Genomic DNA, 17,981 nt, shown 5'->3' with positions numbered 1-17,981 from the left:
TACACAGCCACGGGCAGTGCCTGTTATTTCACTTGCAAACAATTTCCTCTCCCTTTTGTTTATTGATGACAGAACACATTCCAGCCAGGTACACTGTCTCTGCCCCAGCACTTCAAAGGAGGTCAGGTTACAAAGGCAAGCACCATCCAGCAGATTAAATGTGGGAGGGGAAGGCCCATGAGATCTCAAGTGGAGGCTGCATGCAAGGAAAAAGCCTCGAACGTGCCAGCAGGAATAAAGATGAATCCCACTGCTGCCTTTTCGGTGCTGACCAAGCTTATCCATGGGTGCGAGGAAGCCCAAACCGTCCCAGGTGCCCCTGCTACTGCCTACATCCATACTAACAGCACTGCAAGGGCAGCACATCACCCAAACCCTCCACGGGATCATGCACGCCAACCTTTTGGTTTCCTCCATCCCAAATGTGCCCATGCTGCTGCTTGAGCAAATCGGGCACCTGCATGCCCATGAAAAATTTTAGCTGGCATTTTGGCAGGTGTGCTTGGCACAAGGATGTCATCACTGGGTGGTGCAGATCCGTCTATCCCCATTTTTCTAGATTTTTCTTCCTCTAAGCTTCTTTCTAGGGATTTTACAAGCTTATCTGTGACTCAGGAAAGCTCTCTGCTGGAAGTAATGAGTTCTCAGGTCTCATTTCTGTCCAGAAGCAGGTCCTGAGCTCCAAAAATATTATCCAGCACCTAAATCAAGATGCTGGTGTTAGAAGGGGTCCACACTCAAGATGAGGGACCTTTGTGGCTCATGGCTGGATCAGCAACAACAGCGCTGGGGGGGAGACCAGCAGCAAAAGCCAATGGGGCCCAGTAACCAGTGGGGAGGCTGGGGTATGTATAACCCAGGGATGTCCACATGGCCTGGGATGGAAAGCAGGTGACGTGGGCTGATGCTTGCCGCTCCCATGGTGATCTGAGTAGGCTTCTCTGGAAATCACTGATGATATCCCCCCATGACTCAAGGATGGGCAGGGACAGGGCTGCGCCTGCACGGTGAATCCCGATTAAATACACCATTCAAGTCCAGGCAAATTGAGAAACCTTTCCTCCAGTGGCTCAGAGGAGCCAAACTAGGGTTTGGGTGATGCCACCACCATGTCAAGTCACGCTGAGGGAAAGCAGTCCTGTGACTCAGCACAGCCCTGGCGGGAGGGACCGGCAGGCTGCAAGGTGTTAATGATGGTTCTTCATTTTTGGAGTGCTCAGCTTAATGAAGCATGACTCAGCAGCTCCTCCACCCATCCCGAGCAGGAGCTACCAGGGCTGGTCTCATCCTCCTCCCGCCCAGCCCATGTCCGTGGCGGGCGTGAAGCCGCAATGACTCAGGTCACCCCATCCTTTGTCCCAGCATCGCACTGCACTGTCCCCAAGGCCACCAGGCAGGTGAGCCGCATGGGGCTCGTGCCACTGCCACGCATGTGAGCCCAGCTCCTGAGCCCTGCCCAAGGGTGGCACAGGGACAGGGACAGGGACAGGGACAGGGAAGAGGCAGAAGCATGAACTGGGAAACCAAATTTCTGCATGGCAATATGCCCCCTCATGCCAAAAATTGTGCTCTGAAGGACAGAAAAGGGTTTAATTTTGATTTTTTCCACTAAGTTGTAGCTTGTTGGAAAAATACTTAAACTAGTTATCACTCTTTATGAAAACTTCACCTTATTTTCACTCTATGTCTATTTACGTTTTACTGTTTGATTTTATTTTTGCAATTAAATTGTTGTGGTTTTTTTTTTGGACTATTTGTTGTACATCAACATTTCTTTTAAATAACATCCTTTTTTATTTATCCTGCACTGATTTCCTTTCAGTGGATTTTGGGTTTCTCCCTTAGGATTAGCACAGTAAGGCTGACAGCAGCACAGCCGTGGCCCAAGTCAAATCTGAGCACCAAGGTTTTCTTCAGGCTGCACCAAAATTGAAACGAAGCCATCGCAGAAAACAAAGCGTTTTGCACTAAAGCTCTTCTTTCAAGTCAGAGGGGCTTTCGTTTGAATCAAACAAACCCTTCTGAAGTGGGGGAAGCTCGGTAGATCCCTATCTGTCCCTCCCCTGGAGCCCCGTCAGCCAGGATGAGCTCTTCCACCCTCTGTCCTCTCCTGCCCACTCTGTCCAGTGCCAAGTGTGCCAGATGCTGAGCAGAGAAATGAAAACAGGCACCTTTGCTCTCTGAAGCACTGTAAAAGACAAACGTGCCCTGGGATTTACATTTTCTGCTCTTCCTTCCATCCCCCTCTCCCCCAGTTTTTGCTTAAAAACTGTAAAACCAGTTCCTTGTCACTTGTGCCTGTGCACACTGCTGGGGCTGGGATTAGCATCGCTGTTGTCCTTATTTCCTGTATAAAAATGATGAACTGCCAAATAATATATTTATAGTTTAAAATAATGGCAAGACAAGGTACAGGAGAGGAGGCGTTTTCCACCTCTGCATAAATATGTACAGTTTTGCTTTGGAAGAGCTTGCCAAAAATGAAGAATTTAACAGTAATTGTATTTCACAAATAAAATAAAATAAAATAAATAAAATCCCAAGTTAAAAATTTGTATCTCCACGTGCCTTTAGATGGTTTCAATCACCACTGCTGACCGGGCAGTGACAGCAAACTCACAGAAGCACCACTCAGTAGAGAGATCTTCCTCTGACAGGGCGGATTTATCACTAGGATGCAAAATGCTCAAAAACATGGATTGTGTCTTGAGGCCATTTACTATGACAGCAAAGACCCTTTACCCCCCCCCCCAAAAAAAAATAACAACAAGGAAATAACTCATTTGCTCCCTTTAAGTTGCCCTCTCAGCTTGATCCCATTGATTTAAACTGGATTAACGTTGCTTGTGTGCTTCTCCCCCAGGTTGTGCAAGGTCTGGTGGTTGGGAAGCTCAGCAAACACTGCACGGAGAGGACCATGCTCAGGCTTGGCGTCCTCGTCTTTGCCGGCGTGGGCCTGGGCATGGTAAGGCTTGGTGTAAAATCATCCTCGGTGCCTTTCAGTAACGTGGCAGACAGGGGCCCGGCTGCCACCACTGCTGCTGGCAGTACCACCGCTGGCTCTGCTGGGCAGTGCTCGGGGGGACCAGCAGTCCTGGGCCTCTCTGCAAACATGGCTGTGCTCAGCAACGATAAAGAGTGCTGTGAGTAATGGTTACGGGGATTAGCAGAATAATAATCCTGCACAGAAATTCGTAAGTCCATCCTGAGTCACAGGATTTGCATAGAGGTCCTGCCTTCCGTCCTCAAGCCTCTGCGTTTCCTGAACAGCCCAGAAAGTAAATGCAGATTATGGGGAGAAAAAACATTGCAGTCGTACCATGCTGTGAGACAGAGAAGGACTTTTTTTCTCATCTTTCCGGGCCTTTGTTTTGCCTAATTCCCCCAAGATTAGAGCATTTGGAGAAGGAAGCAGCAAGGAAATAATTCAGCTCCTCGGTTTGGGGATAAGCGGCGTCACCCATCGCCGGTTGTATTGGTGTGGGCGAGAGTCGATGCCAACCCCAAATGTCAATTGGGAAATCGTGCTGACGTGGGCAGCTCTGCTGATAATCGCATTCACTCAGATAAGCCAGCTCTGCCCAGGGCAGTGGGATGCTCGTGAAGGGTCTGCCTGGTCCCTGCCCACTGGCATTGTGCCTTTTCGGCTGGTGGTGGTGTGCCCCATAAAGTGTGGCCCAGGGGTGGTTTTAAGGGTCTCACCACTGGGGTTTGGTCTTGGGTGGGAGCAATTAGGTGGGGTCAAGGTGGAGCTGGCCCACCCTGAGATGTGAGGACCAGCAGATGGGAGCAGGGCATGGTGCTGCTGATTTTGGGTCTACAGGGCTCAGGCAGAGGGGCTATGGTGGAGTAAAGGGCTTTGGTGCACCAATGTCTCACTGGGATGGAGGGCTGGCAGCTGCTGAAAGTACAGGAGAAAGCCTCGACAGCAGAGCAGACTGGAGGCACTCACTCAGCCAACTTTGTTGGATCTGGTATATGTGTCTGAAACCCATCCAAAACCAGCGTGGATGGGACACACGAGCTCACTAGGCAGCAATGACAGAGCAGCAAGGGGGTGATTTGGGGAGGGTAATTCCCATTTTCCTCTGGAGAGACAGCAGCGCAGGGGCCACAGGGCTGACGTGGCTGCACAGGGAGGGGAAAGCGGGGAAGGGAAATGGTTGGTTTGAGAGCTGGCAGTTACACCATGCCTGGAGGGCTGTGGACATCCTGACAGCATGGCCCAGGGACAAGGGTCAGTGATGACTTCCCACAAGAGCTATTCATAGGCAAATGCAGCAGCCGTCCTTGTTGGGCACACAGTCCTTATTAAAAAGCGCTCTGTTGGGTGGTTTGCTGCAAAAATATCTATCTCTGGGGTGGCTTTTTGTCTCAGGCAGGTCCCAAGCACAAGGATGACAACAAATCCCCAAAGAGAGGCAGTGAGGAAAAGCAGCTATCTGTCCATACAAGAACCTCCGAAACCCACTCCCTTGCCATGAGGTGGGCTGAAGGGATTTCAGATGGGGGCCGCCGATGGCTGCAGACAGCCAGGAAGAGGCTGGAGGATGCTTGGCAGCAGCAGAGGGAAGGGGTGGGCTGGGAGCCCTGCAGTCACACCTGGAAGAGGGAGAGCAGGGCAGGGTGTCTGGCATGCAGATGCTGGCAGCGCTGCAAGCCGAGTGTGTGGGCAGGGGCGTAGGAGGTCTTGGCGGTGTCGACGGGGAAGTTTTTTCGCTTTGTCTCAAGGCACGGCTGTGCCCCATCCTGCCTCCTCCCCTCTGGTTCCCAGGCGCTGGGTTTTGAGCTGAAACTCCTGGGTCTGCCTTCCTCACCTTGAAAATGGCCTCGGATCTGGCCGGGTGGAAAAGGCTGCTGTCTGCTGGGCTGCAGATGAGTAGCAGACACCAAGCTCCACCTGACCCCATCCCGTCAAAGCCCCAAGGCAGCAAGGAGACGTTCCCCAAGGTCTATGCACAGCTGCGGGTCTGCTCTTTCCTGGCCATTTCCTTCACTCTCCAGCCCCTGAAGACAATCCTTCAAGGCAGGGGAGTGTTAAAGCTGTTTTTTTCTACAACCACCGTGTTGTCCCGCAATGACATTTGCCCTGGCAAGGAATTATTCTCCCCCCGTCTGAATGTTTATGTACCAAATACCTGTTCCTCTGCCTTTGTTCACCAGTTCCTTAAGCAGGAGTGCCTAGTTCTTAACCAAAACGTAGGCAAAGAGCCCCTCCAAGGAGAGAAACCTGGCCGTGTACGAGTCTAGAGGGGAACTATGGATAAACCTCAGTATTTCCAAGTCATTAGTTAGCGATGGCTCTGGGCTTCTCCATCTTCTGTAGCCGAGAGGCACAGACCAGTTTTTATGAATGAGAACTCCAGAGAATGAAACCTCTGGCTGGGCCGGTGACTGTTCCAGCCACAACAACACACCTCGAGATGAGGCTGAGGGCAGGAGACTGGCAAGGGAGGGGGAATTTCCTTTTCATGCCCCAGAGAAATATATTTATTTGACCAGCAGGGCTGAGAGCCGCTCTAGCCCCATCGCTGAGGGATCCTCACCACTTTTGTTTAAGCATTAATTAGCTGGAGGGATGTCTCCACTAAGAATATGTGCAATAACAAAATCATTACTCTCCTTAATTATGCTCGCTAATGCACGCTTATGGCCAGAAGACCTATACCAGATTACTGAATTCGGTGAATTTATTAGCGAGGAAGCAGGAGAACAGGATTAGAAATCCCAAAGGTACAGCATTACATAATGCACCGGGTTCATTTATTTTGGCAAGCTTAGTTTGGTTTTAATTACTTATGATAATGAACCAAAGTGCCTTCTCTAGGCTGTTTTGTATAAGTAATGGAGGCTTCCTGAAATACACCACATGCATCTGCTGCTGAACATTTCCTTAGGACTTGGACAAGGGACAGAAGACCGGGGGGAGGGTGTGGGGACGTCAGTAATTCCCAGACACTAAAAATACCCGCGGCAGGGCTGGAAAACGTGCTGCCGGATTACAGGGTATCGTCTGCTACTTGTGCTGCATGCTTGGAATAATTCCCTGCACACAAATGCTGGGAGACAGAAGACCCTGAAATGGCCAAAGCCACATTGTCATAAATCAGTTGGGGGCCCTCACAATTTACCTAAAAGTCACAGGTTTGGCTCGTGATGTTTTTCTGTATAGTTTCTTGCTGCAAAGTTGCTTTTTTGTGCTCTCTAATGATCCGTGGTCCCTTGTGTCTTGTCTCTTAGGCCCTGATGAGGACTGTATGGCATTACTGCATCATTGCCTTGCCGCTGGTGTTTGCCTTCAGCATGCTGGGCACCATCACCGACAGCATCCTCACCAAGGCCGTCCCCTCCTCCGACACCGGTAAGGCTCATCAGAGAGAGCAGACAGGTCTTTTTCCACGCCCTTTGCTCTTTTTTGGGGGCCCATCAGGTGCTTCCCAGCTCAGGCTCCAGCTCACCACAATGGATGCCTGTTTCCCCAGCAAATCTGGCCGCAGCAGTTATATGTGGTGGGTGTCAGTGGAGGTGTGAGTGAGTACCGGTGGTACTAGCACAGGATGAGCCGGAACAGTGTTGAACAAACATCCCATGGCCAGTGCACCCAGTCCTACCCTACCTGCTGCCATCAGGCTCCAGGGTGCTGTTGGCTCTGGACCTTCAGTCCCATTTGCCCTGCACAAGGTGAAGTCCGTGGCCTGATAGACCTCACTCTTTCAGCAGCTGTTTCCCCAAAAAGCTGACACCATCCCCAGCACCATCATCCCTAATCCCCAACTCAGCACCAATCCATGTGCTTTGCTTCCAGTCCCATGCGGTCATTGCCCCGTCTCCATTTTTTGGCCATATCTCTGCATAGAGTTACTTTATTTCTCTGTACAAGGGGTCTGAAATGCAGCCGCAGATGCAGAAATCTTCACACCTGCAATTTTTCTTCAGTCAACTGAGGAAATACAGCTGTGTTGTTGCCATGGGAGCCTTGCTGAGTTTGCCCCATGATGGAGCAGCATTAACCTGCTACAGCGTATTCCGCTCGTGGTCTTTCAGAGTTTGCTCCCGGAGCTCTGACCACCAGGTACCCAAGAGTTCCTCTGCTTTAGCTGAGCCCTTCTGGGCCACCAGCCTTCACCCTTCAGCTTCACTTGCAGCTGTCTGAGCAGATACCTTCCCATAGGACCCTACTGAGAATTGGCTTTAGAGTATGCACAGCCCATTAGTGAAGTTTATAAAGCACTTTTAAGATGCTTCTGGATGAAGAGCTTTTCTAAACGTCACTCCAGAAGTTTATTTGTAGAGCTGAAGACCGCCTCTACTACAAATGCTGGGAGCCCACGATTTCCAAGCGCGATGCTTCTACCTGGGAGAAGCTCCTAGACCATGCAGAGATGAGGTCTCAGATGCCCCAACCCCTCTGCATGGCCAGGAAGGAAATCTGCTGCTTCACGACTTGGAGCAACATTCAGCGAGGAGGGAGAGTAGTGGAGGAAGGGCACCAAAGGCCTTTGGGGCATAAAGTAAAGCTGGAATTCATCCAGGCTCTGCTCAAAGGAGCTTTGTAAAGAAAAACAGAGCATTGCTCGGCTCTTAAAGCCTGGAGGCTAGCATCGGTCAGAGGGGAAAATGGGTTTAGTTGCCTCACCCTGGTCCCCGCTTGCGTATGTTGTTACGACAGGACAGGATGGATGATCTCTGCACAGAAAGGCAGGATGGAGACAGCCCATGGGGTGGCAGGAGGATGTCTGGGGACCCTGGGATATGGGCTCTAATGTGCCCATCCATTCTGGGCTGATGCCATGCCAAGTGCTCCTACAAATTACAGGCTCAAAATTGTGCACGGGGAGGAGGCATGGTGCCGGAATGGAGGATCACAGCAGTGGTGGAAAACTGTGTCTTCGCCAGCCCTTCCTGCCCCTCACCCTTACAACAGTGCTTTCCCTCACGGTGTTTCCCAGGGAGGAGGCATCTGCTAGTCTCGTGCTTGTTTTGGGCACATCCCCAGCGAAGGCAGGAATGCCTGACACAGCAGAGCCACGTCCTCGCGAGCTGCCTCTCCACGGCAGCTGCGGCTGTGACGGCGTGGGTGTCTCTCAGAGCAATGCGGCTATTAAGATGCCTGCCATCCGTCGCAGGCCGTGGGTGGCACCACACGAGGGCTGCTCCACCCGTACGGCAGCTCAAGTGCGGCTCCTTCCTCTGCCAGCTTGAAACTGGCTCTGCAGAGAGAGCATTTTGGTGGTGTGCTAGGAATCACTGCTTCCCCAAGGGCGTGTAAGTCTGAGGATTCTCCTAACGGAAAAAGCCGCTCTTTCATTCCCTGGGGTCAGCCCCTGCTGTTTTTACCTGGGACTGGCAGAGGCTAGGAGGACTTTGCTTTTGGCCAAAAAGAGGCCACGTGAGGAGCTGGAGGTTGGGCTGAGCTGGGGATGGGGTGTTGCAGGACGATTGTCTGTCTGCCCTGGCTAGACACTGAGTCACCCATCCTTGCCTCCTAGCTCGGCGTTTCTGCAAGGAAACAGAGACCAGGCGGTGGCCGGAGGACGGCCCCATCCCTTGCACCCACCACCCTGCTTTCAGGCCCCATCTCAGGCCGCTCCTCCTGAGGCTGACGAGTTCCACTAAAGGCAACGGAGTGGAAATGATTTCATTCATTTCCCTTTGATTTTTTTTCCCCTCCCCATCTTCAAAGGCAGGAAGGGAAAATGTTGCACCACGTGCATGTGCCATTCAGCTGGCCGCGCGAGCTGGTGGGAGTGCAGCCCCAAGCCAAGGCGGGCTCGCATCGGCACAAGCACTCCTTGTCCCCCCGAGAATGGAGGTCTTGTTCATGCCTAAAGGAGGGGGGAGGTAGGAAGGAAGTGAAGCAGAGCATCACTGCTTCACGGGCCTGTGTTTCACAATTTTATTTGCACATCAGGCGCAAAGCCCTAGAAGGAGAGCTTGCAGCAAGGCTCGGCCCCCCCAGACCCCCCCAGCTTTGCCTTGCTGGTTCGGAGGCGGCCGCTCGTGGTGCCCTGATCATTAAATGAGGCCACGATATTGCCCTGCGGGCACCAGGCTGATCCGGGCCAGCACTGTCATCTGAAGGCGGTGACAGGATGTGAGCTGGAAAGGAGTGAGCTGGGAGGAGGGACACGGCCCCGAAACCTGTGGGAGGAGAGGCTGGGAGAAGGTCTGGGGTGGGAGGTGACTGCACTGGCCAGGTCTGGCCACATGGGAAGGGGTAGCGATGCCAGTTATGGGAAAAAGCAGGGGAAAAGGTAGTGAAGGAGGAGAAAAAGGGGGCAGGAAAGGTACAGAAAGTGAGATCACTGTGATAAAGAAGGTGGCAAGCAAGCATGGGTTTTGGCAGAGCTGAACAAAGTGATGCAGACATGGTTTTTTGCTGGCGTGGTGACTCGTCACGGTTAAAGGTCTGATGTTAACTGAGATCCATCACGTGTGCAGCGTGGAAATGGAGCGAGGGTTGAGATTTACAGTGTCTCAAAGCTCCAGGGCATCCGACATGAGGGATCTAATTTAAGCCCATTAAATAGAAATTATCTTTCTCAGCAGTGTGTTACAGAAGTGCAGAGGGAGAGCCCAGCCTTTGAGAGAATGGATTTCAGCTCAAAAAAAAAAAAAAAGGAAAGGAAAAAAGTGCCTCCTCAATCATAAGAGCCAGTTTGGCAATTGCACGTAGTAATTAGTTTAATTCAAATACCTAGAGGGAAAAAAATAATTGCAAAACCTGCCCAGAAAGTTTGGTGGTTGTGGGATTGTTCCCATTGGCAAAGGGTCAGGTTAAGGTCCCACCCATCACCGTGGTGTTCCCATGTGCAGGAGGAGCTCAGCAGCTCTTCCAGGGAGACTTCCCTCTCCGCGCACCATGACTACGCCCTCGGTTCGGGCTCATTGCACAAGTATTTTAAGCATTTTTGATAAAAGCGCAGCAGTCCCGGGGCAGCGTTACACCAACACCTGGCTGCCCACCCTCCCTCTGAGCTGGGGGGGGGGGAGTCAGTCCTCCGTGGTCACCCACTGCTCTAAGCCATGCTAGATATCACACTGGTGTCCACATCTTGCAAGCAGGACAGCATCCTCCCCTTGCCTAGGTGTTCCTGGCATGGTGTGGTGATGGTTCAGTTCATGTCTTGGTGGAAAATTGATGCCAACAGCCCACTAATCACACTGGGGTTAGGAGACATAATTTAAAACAACATTTCAGAGCAGGGCGTAAGTTCCTTGCACAGCTTGCCCTCCCTCCCAGTGGTGTGGGCTAATAATTTCCTGGCTGGATGGGCATTGTCTGCTCCCCTGAGTGTGAGTGCTATCCCACATGAGGACCGCATGGCCAGGAGCCCGGCGGGTGCAGGGGACCGTGGTTGCATCCCGTGAGACGTCCTGGCAGAAAAACCTGCCTTTGCCCAAGTGGAGGTGCTTCCTCTTCCCCTGGGCTCCTGTTAACCATGCAAATGTGCGAGCTGTTGGAAGGAGAACCTGCCGAGCCGGGTGAAAGGCTCCCATTTCCATCCAAATTGAAACATCCGCTCTGTTCGCAAGGGTGTGTGGGGGTAATCTCAAGGGGGTTCAGTCTCTAGCTGTGCTTTTAGCTATTTAGTCTTAAAGACATAGTTCGACCTAAGTTTCTTGCTCCTGATAAGCTCTCGAGAGCAGTGTTATGCAAGAGAAGAAATGGTGATTGCTGCTTGGTGGGATGGGAGCCTCTCGGGTACCCACTGCTGCTAATCATGATATCAGAAGACGGTGTGCTTTGCTTTGGAAGGCGTCAATGTGCTCCTAGAAGCGACATCTCCGTCCCCCAACCTGTGCTGTATTTGGCAGCCTGATTGAGTTCAGGAGCATCTTTTAGTGCCCAAAGCATCCTTGGACCCTGGCTAAGGTGGCAGTGAGCATCGGCTTGCCTTTCGGGCAGCATTACAACCATCTGCATCGCAGTGGCAAAGAGCTGAGCTGGCTCCTGGTGGAAACTCATCCCCATGCCTCCAGGAGGCCTTAGACTTAATGAACCCTAATTGGACGTCTATAAATGAATGCAAGAGATTATTTGAAGTGATTGCCTACCACTGTGGGGGGAAGACCAGCAGGGACGAAGGGGCTCCCGCACACCTCTTTCCCAAAACTCGCCCTCGCCCTGATGTGTGCCTGTCTCTGCCGTCTCTCCTAGGTACCATGCTGGGAATCTGCGCATCGGTCCAGCCCCTGACACGGACGGTGGGCCCAACCATCGGTGGTGTGTTGTACAAACGATTCGGTGTCCACTCCTTCGGCTATTTGCAGCTAATTGTCAATATCGGGTTGTTTGTTTACCTGTTAAAGAGTAAAATCCCACTGAGAGAGCAGAAAGCCCACTGATTCAGATGCACCAAAGCTGCCCCCTTTTCCCATAGCAATAAAGAAGACAGTGGCATTGTGCTTTCTTTTTGAGGCCACAAACATGGAATAAAGCACTTTCAACAGCTCCTTGTGTTTCTTCACCCTTGGCACAACAAAGACCTGACATCAAGGCCAGCAGCGGGCAGACCAGCTTGCAATAGCGGGGGGCCGCTTGCCCCGCAAGCTGCCGCTGCCATTGCAAACACTCAGCAGCAGCTTCCGAGCCCCAGCTGCTCTAAGTCGGCATTCCTGCGTTGGATTCACGGAAACTGAGGGGATTAACAGCCAGCCCCTCTGCTCGGCTTGGGCTTTTTTTCTTCCCTCAATACTAACAAAGACAATGGGGGTAGAACGCACCCACATTTGAGCAGCAGTGCATTATCACTCTACTAACCGTGCCTCTGGTGTTCTTGTGTTAGAGGGGCGCCAGAGCTAAAGGCTTTCAGATGCTGTGGCCAGATGTTTGCTATGTCCACTGTTAAAGCCTGGGAAGCCATGACGGTGCATGAGGCTGCTGGGCACAGCTGCCAGCAGGGCACGAGGAGGATGCCCGGCCCTGCTGTGGCCCTGACCCTCCTCCCAGGGTGATTTTTATTCCCTGTACTAAGCCTCTCTTGCTTTTACTACAGGCTGCTTGTAATTAAATAGCTTCCTCTACTATAAACTCTCCTGCAAGAATTTCCTGATACTGGGGGAGGGGGGGAAAATTACCCAAATGAAGTGATCAACTTTGGAGCATTAGTAGGGAATGCTTCACTAGTGATTATTGAGCCTCACGAGACAAATCTTCAATAATTTTGTCCCTAAAATATATATATATAAAAGAGCTGCTGCTTGGTCTATGGGCTCTGTAGGAAAAGGCCATCTTACTCCTTCCCAGGAAATTTAACTTGATCTAGGCACCACGTCACTGCAGGCAGATAAGAGGAGAGGAGTTTGGCTTGCTGTGTTGCAAAGGTGAGCAATCCTGCAGAGCTCCAGCACTGCATTAGGCTGAAATCAATAATCCAGGTCACTGCCCCAGCCCAGCAGGAAGCTATGAGGCAGCAGGGGGAAGGCAAAGGGCGTTAGTAGTAGGCAGAAACATTTCATAGTTGCGGGGAGCTCTTGCGCCGTCTTTAGCTGCCATTACTCAATTACATGGGAAAATGCTTCCGAAAGAGCCTTTACTGAGCACGTGGAAGGCTTTTGTATTTCCACCGCTGGCCAGCACTGGCCCTCAACACGCTTTCCCTCCCCGTTCTCAGATACAGATGGGTTACCTTGAGTTCCTCCACCTCCCACTGCCCAGTCCAGGCCACCAAAATGGTGCTCGCCCGCTCCTTTCAAGCCACTGCCCGCGGCACAGATACGCGTCCACAAAAGAAGTTACTGCACCACAGACTATAGTAATAAAAAGTGAACATTTCAAGTAATTTATTTGGAATGGACATATTAATGCAAAAGCAATATTAAGACGAATAACTGCCAAAAGACATTCATCAAAATAAATACAAATATAGATACTACAAATAATTTAAATTGTGTTTAACACCACCAGTCAGTGTTGAATCTTCCTTGCGTCTCATAAATACAAGATAATCGTTTGCGAAGTCGTGCCACTCAACACACGTGGCCGCCTGGCTAGAAGTCCTGTATGGAAGTCTTTGGTTTTTCTTTTTCAAAATGCATCTCAGGCAAAGCTTGGAGCTCTTTGCTCAGCAGCCTCGACAGGCTTGGAGAAAACCAAGCTGCTTCCAGCTATCTTCTTCGCTTTCCTTCATTGGTACCCTGTCCCATTTCAGTCCAAGACACTTGCTCTGGTATATCATCCAGCGGCATGCTCTAAGGGCAGCGAGAGAAAGCAGGTTAGTGAAACGCACCGGGTGGTGGAAATAGAAAAATAAAGAGCTCCCAAGTGGGAGGCAGCGTCCAGCCCTCATCGCATGCTTGGGGGTTTCCATAGGGAATTCTGCGTGAAAGCATCATCGAATGCCATTTCTGCCCCGGCAGTCCCTCGCCGCCCGCACCCACCCAAAATACCCGGCCTGGGGGTACCCGGCGATGTGGGCGACCCCTTGGCAGCCGGACGGAGCACAGGGGGCTTGGGCTCACCTGGGGCCGTGCCGGGCCGTGCCGGGCAGCAGGCAGGGGGCTCAGGGCGCCCGGGCCAGCCGCCGCTCCTGGGTGCCCGCCGCCTGCTCCATCTCCTGGCGGCTCTTGAAGTCCTGGATGGCCCGCTTGTTCTGGAAGTCGATGAGGGCCATGGTGATGGAGGCGTTCCAGCAGCTCTGGTCCGGGCACCGAAAGTCAATCTCCTTGCGGTCCTTGGTGACGATGGTGAAGTAGATGTACTTGCCCGTGCGCTCCACGCAGTCCACCTTGAGGATAGAGCCGAAGCCCAGCTCCTTGCCCTTGGCCCGCTTGTGCCCGTCGGGGAAGAGGCTCAGGCTGTCCTTGGTGAGCACCACCAGCTTCTTCTTCCACAGCTGAAAAAGGCTGTCGCTGCGCTTCTCCAGCTCGCCCTCGCGGATCACCTCGGCTTGCATCTTCATCCTTTCCCCTTGCTTTTCTCCTTCTTCCCTCCCTCCCTTCCTCCGCGGCGGCTGCGGCTCCTCCAGCTGCGGCTCCGGCTGGGGCTGTGGCGACGATGAGCGAGCCGTGCCGCTCAGGACCGATTTATTGCAATGAATCAGCGCCGGCCGCCTTCCGGTGCCTCCCCCGGGGAGCCCGGCCCGCCGCCCCCTCGCCGCTCCGCCTCCCGCCCGCCCCCCCCGGGCCGCGCTGCTCCGAAGGGGGGGGCCTGCGGAGACCCCACCACGCGTGGGTGACCACCGCGGCTCAGCCGAGCCCCCAGTCCCTTGTTTTTTGCATCGTCCTCTGCAATCGCCGCCTTCGCCCCTTTATTTCACCCGCCCCCCCACTATGCTAAACCCACTCCCCCCCCACTCGGGAAGGCTGCGTGGTTTGCCAGCCCCCAGCCCCACGGGGCAGGGAGCGAAGCTGGGGATTTAGGAGACGATCAGCCGGCAGCAGAAGCAAGCCCACCGTAACTTCCCCTAGCACCCCGCGAGTTTTTGCCACCCTCTTTACACCCCACACTGCTTCGCCCAAGCCAGCGTTGCAGCAAGCAGCAGCCTGGGTGGCTCACTTCTGTGGGGTTCTTGGCTGCCTTCTGCAAGGGAAAGGGTCCAGGGTGGCATTTTCCAGACAAATGCCACTCCAGCCTGTAAAACAGCAAAGTTCCTGCACAAAAGACCCCATAAAGAACAAGGGATCTCAGCTAGGTAGGAGCAGAGCTGGATCCTAAGCTGAAATTTTATTATTATTTTAAGTAGGGCTCCCAAACGCACCGGGGAGGGGTCTTTGCGAAGGAAATGGGACACCACTTCAAACAGAGACAAAACAGAAAAGGCAGCAAGCCGGGAGCATACAAGGAACATCTGAAGGAAGGCTCCCAGTTTGGAAAGCTACAGGACGTGGCATGTTTGTGCACACCTTGCTTCAAAAGGTCCAGAAAAATTTAAAAAAAAAAAAAAAAACAAATTAAAATTAAAAAATTTGATTTTAAATGAAGCTCACATCTGTGGTGCGGGGTCAGCAGCCCGCTTTGGTGTTCATCTTCCTGCTTTGGCTAGCACCTAAGTGATCTGCACTCATCCATCACATCAAAAAAATCAGAGCCTCAGCTGTCACAGCCTCCAGCTTGTCGGAGCACTGACCAACTCAGAACACTGCCAGGAAAAAAAAAAAAAAAGTGAAAAAAATTGCTCACGGTGTAGAGAAAGGTTCTTGCAGCACTGGGACCCTGGTTTCCAATTTATGGCCACTATAAGAACTCTCCCCTTTTTATTAGCATGGGCTTGCTAAGTGGATAACCACATAAAAGGAAAGCCCAGTGCATTAAAATACCTTAATTCTATGTCTTTGGCATTGTGACCATGCAAAAACTGCATAAAGCAGGTTTTAACGCTTGTTTGCCCTTACCGAGGCAGAGAGCAAAGCAAAGGTGACTCCAGCTGACCCCAAACCAGGCAGCAAAATACAACCACGGAAGATTTCCTATGGGAGCATGTGTCAGGGAAGAACTGAGAGCTTCGGAGACCTCAGAGCATCCTGGCCTGGGAAAAAAAGCTCCCACAGCTTGCACTGAAGCAGCACAGCCCCAGCCCTAGCGTGTGCTGCAGTGGCTGGTCTTTGTGTAGGAAAAAGCAAAAAGCCTATTGCTTTGCTTGGGAGAAAGAAAAGAAATGTGCATATTGACTCCTTTTAAAATAATACAGGTTAATAAATTAAGTGAGGAACTCACAGGGAGTTTACAGTGGAGTGCTCACTTCATCTTCAGCGCCTGGGGAGAGAGTAAGAAATACAAGGCAAGCGTGATCTTCCCAAGTGTCACGGAGCAGCTTGTGTACATGTGGGTTTCCCTACTCTTAGAATAAAATAAAAATAAAGAAAAATAAATAAAAACAAATTAAAATAAATAAAAATAGATCAGTGGGCAGTGCTAAGCATTGGGGAGGTGGTGGGGGATGCAGCAAGGCAGGCAGCGTGGGCAGCTCCAGGGCAGCGCATCGGCGTTCACATGGCGGAGCCTATTTCTGTGTGCCCATCTCCCACTTTCAGCATTCAGCTACCACCCTTTGCATCACCCTAAAGCAACTTCTGCTCTGGTAAGAACATTTTCAAAGCCAACATGGCACAGAGGTATGGCTTCAGCCCTCTCCCAAGTGACGGGAGGGTTGCTGGCCCTGCCATCGCGTGTGTTTCTTAATTCAGTGCATGCTCCAGACCAGGGATTTTGCTCATTGTTTCAGACTTTGGGGTTTTATGTGCCCCCCCACTGGCCTGTGTGCCTATTGGCCTGATGGCTCCCTATGTGTTCAAGGGATGGGGCTCATGCTGAGGAAAAATGAAAAAAAAAAAAGGGGGGGGGAGGCTTAATGATTTATCACCTCTGCAGCTCTCCCCATGCACCCTTTCATGGGGTCTTGAGTGGGTTGTAGCGATGCACCCAGCCTGCCCAGGTCAGGATCTGCCTCCAAACACATCAGCCCTTACTCATGCTCTGCAGGGTATCAGCATTTCCACTGCTGTCATGCTGTCATTCCTGTTGCCACTTAACTGTAGTCCCAGAGATGTGCACATCCCTGGCCTGGCGAGGGACCACCAATTCAGCCGGCATTACATCTCAGCAGCAGAAGGAAGTGGAGAAATGAGGCCATATGACTTTTTGATTTTAATTATAATGATTTCCTTTTATTTAAACATGACATCTGTAGGGGGAAAAGAGCCTGTTTACAGGCTTGAGGTTGTAATCCTGCCAGCTGAAGTCAATTAGTAATGGAGAAGCATATGCTCTCACATCATAAACTGCTGCCCTCCAAGTTTTATTATTTCTAGGAGCATAGCTCTATCCACAGGCTCCTATAGCTTAGTGAGCACCAGGTCCCCTGATAACTTGCATTAAAAAATAAAAAATAAGCTGCACACTGGGGGTCTGGGCTACTACTGCAGAACAGTTGTGAGGAGCAGCATTTCTTCACGCTTTTCACATTTTTTTCCTTTGCTCATTTTTTCACATGTTCATATTCCTTACCATATATATATATATACATATAATGAGAACATTCCGCAAGATACCCATGAAGGTCTTGCTTACAGTTTCTTATCATCCTCTCCCTTCACAAACCTCCTGGGACCACCAGCCCCCCCAACCCACCCCGGCGAAGTGCTGGGCGCTGCTCCCTCTGCGGGGAGGACCCTGGAGGGGTCTCAGCAAGGCAGATGGAGGCCACCAAGGCTGCTTGTTTAATGATTGCAGCAAACGAAACACAGCAGGGCTGGAGCTTTTCAGCTGGTTTAGGGGCTAATTTAAACAAGGGCAGCAGAGGAAGCATCTTTGCTCAATCTGTGAGAAGAATTTTTCATGCTGTACGCAAGCCATGTATTAATCAGCAATATCACGTAGCCCCCGTTGCTCAATTTACTAATATTTATCTGACTAAGACTCTTTTTTCCTAAGCAGCTTGAAAATGTTTCGTCCAACTGACTCAGTGCGTTACCACTGCATGTTGTAAACTGCCATGAAACAATCATGAGGGGCTGGGGAAAAAACAAAACAAACAAAAAAACCAGTCAGTTCCAGTAATCTGGTCCTTCACTGGACTCCCAGGGATGCAGCCAAATAAGGGTGCTCCAAGTCCAACTTACATAGGCACTGCAGGTCAGGGTAGTGGTTAGAAATGTGTGTGTTTGTGTTTATTTCTCCCCAGCAGTCATCTTCCTGGACGTGACCCTATGTGGAGCACATTCTCAGCTCCTGGACATCACGTAGGTGTTTAGTCTGGTTACAAAGGGAAAAAAAAAGTCCCCCAAAGAGCCTTACGTTATCCGGGCTCTTGAGCATTGGTCATGTTGCTTGGGTCCCACCACCTAAGAGATGTATCTTTGAGTCTCGTCTCAAGCCCATGTGGGACCTGGATTAGGCCTGGTCTCCAGATCACAACTACCTTGAGATGTTAGCCTGCATTTTGGGGGAGGACCCAGCCCCATGGACTGGCTGCTGGGGACGGGTTGTGACTCAGTACTTCCCAGTAAATGAGGATTTTGGCTGAGGGCGTGGGAACACC

At 51.5% G+C, this 17,981-nt stretch overlaps 2 protein-coding genes across 2 annotated transcripts in view; one reads left to right on the top strand and one right to left on the bottom strand.

The window, feature by feature from the left end:
- Window positions 1–11,739, top strand: part of SLC22A18 (solute carrier family 22 member 18) — a 58,177-nt gene extending 46,438 nt beyond the window's left edge. Inside the window, exons 9-11 of the mRNA XM_050711130.1 lie at window positions 2,864–2,965; window positions 6,241–6,361; window positions 11,162–11,739. Coding sequence (XP_050567087.1) covers window positions 2,864–2,965; window positions 6,241–6,361; window positions 11,162–11,349 — 411 coding nt within the window. The 3' untranslated portion in view covers window positions 11,350–11,739. The remainder of the gene's footprint in view (window positions 1–2,863; window positions 2,966–6,240; window positions 6,362–11,161) is intronic.
- A 1,015-nt stretch (window positions 11,740–12,754) lies between these two features.
- On the bottom strand, window positions 12,755–14,044 carry PHLDA2 (pleckstrin homology like domain family A member 2). Its single transcript, XM_035539494.2, has 2 exons — window positions 13,465–14,044; window positions 12,755–13,194 (listed from the first exon to the last, which is right to left on the bottom strand). Exon 1 carries the CDS (start codon window positions 13,902–13,904, stop codon window positions 13,506–13,508), a length of 399 nt encoding a protein of 132 aa, XP_035395387.1. The 5' UTR covers window positions 13,905–14,044; the 3' UTR covers window positions 12,755–13,194; window positions 13,465–13,505.
- Between the last annotated feature and the right edge of the window lie 3,937 nt (window positions 14,045–17,981).

This window comes from Cygnus atratus, chromosome 5 (genome assembly GCF_013377495.2).
Source record: "Cygnus atratus isolate AKBS03 ecotype Queensland, Australia chromosome 5, CAtr_DNAZoo_HiC_assembly, whole genome shotgun sequence".
NCBI lineage: Eukaryota > Metazoa > Chordata > Aves > Anseriformes > Anatidae > Cygnus > Cygnus atratus.
The sequence above is the reverse complement of the archived record's forward strand: the minus strand, read 5'-3'. Positions and strand labels throughout refer to the sequence as shown.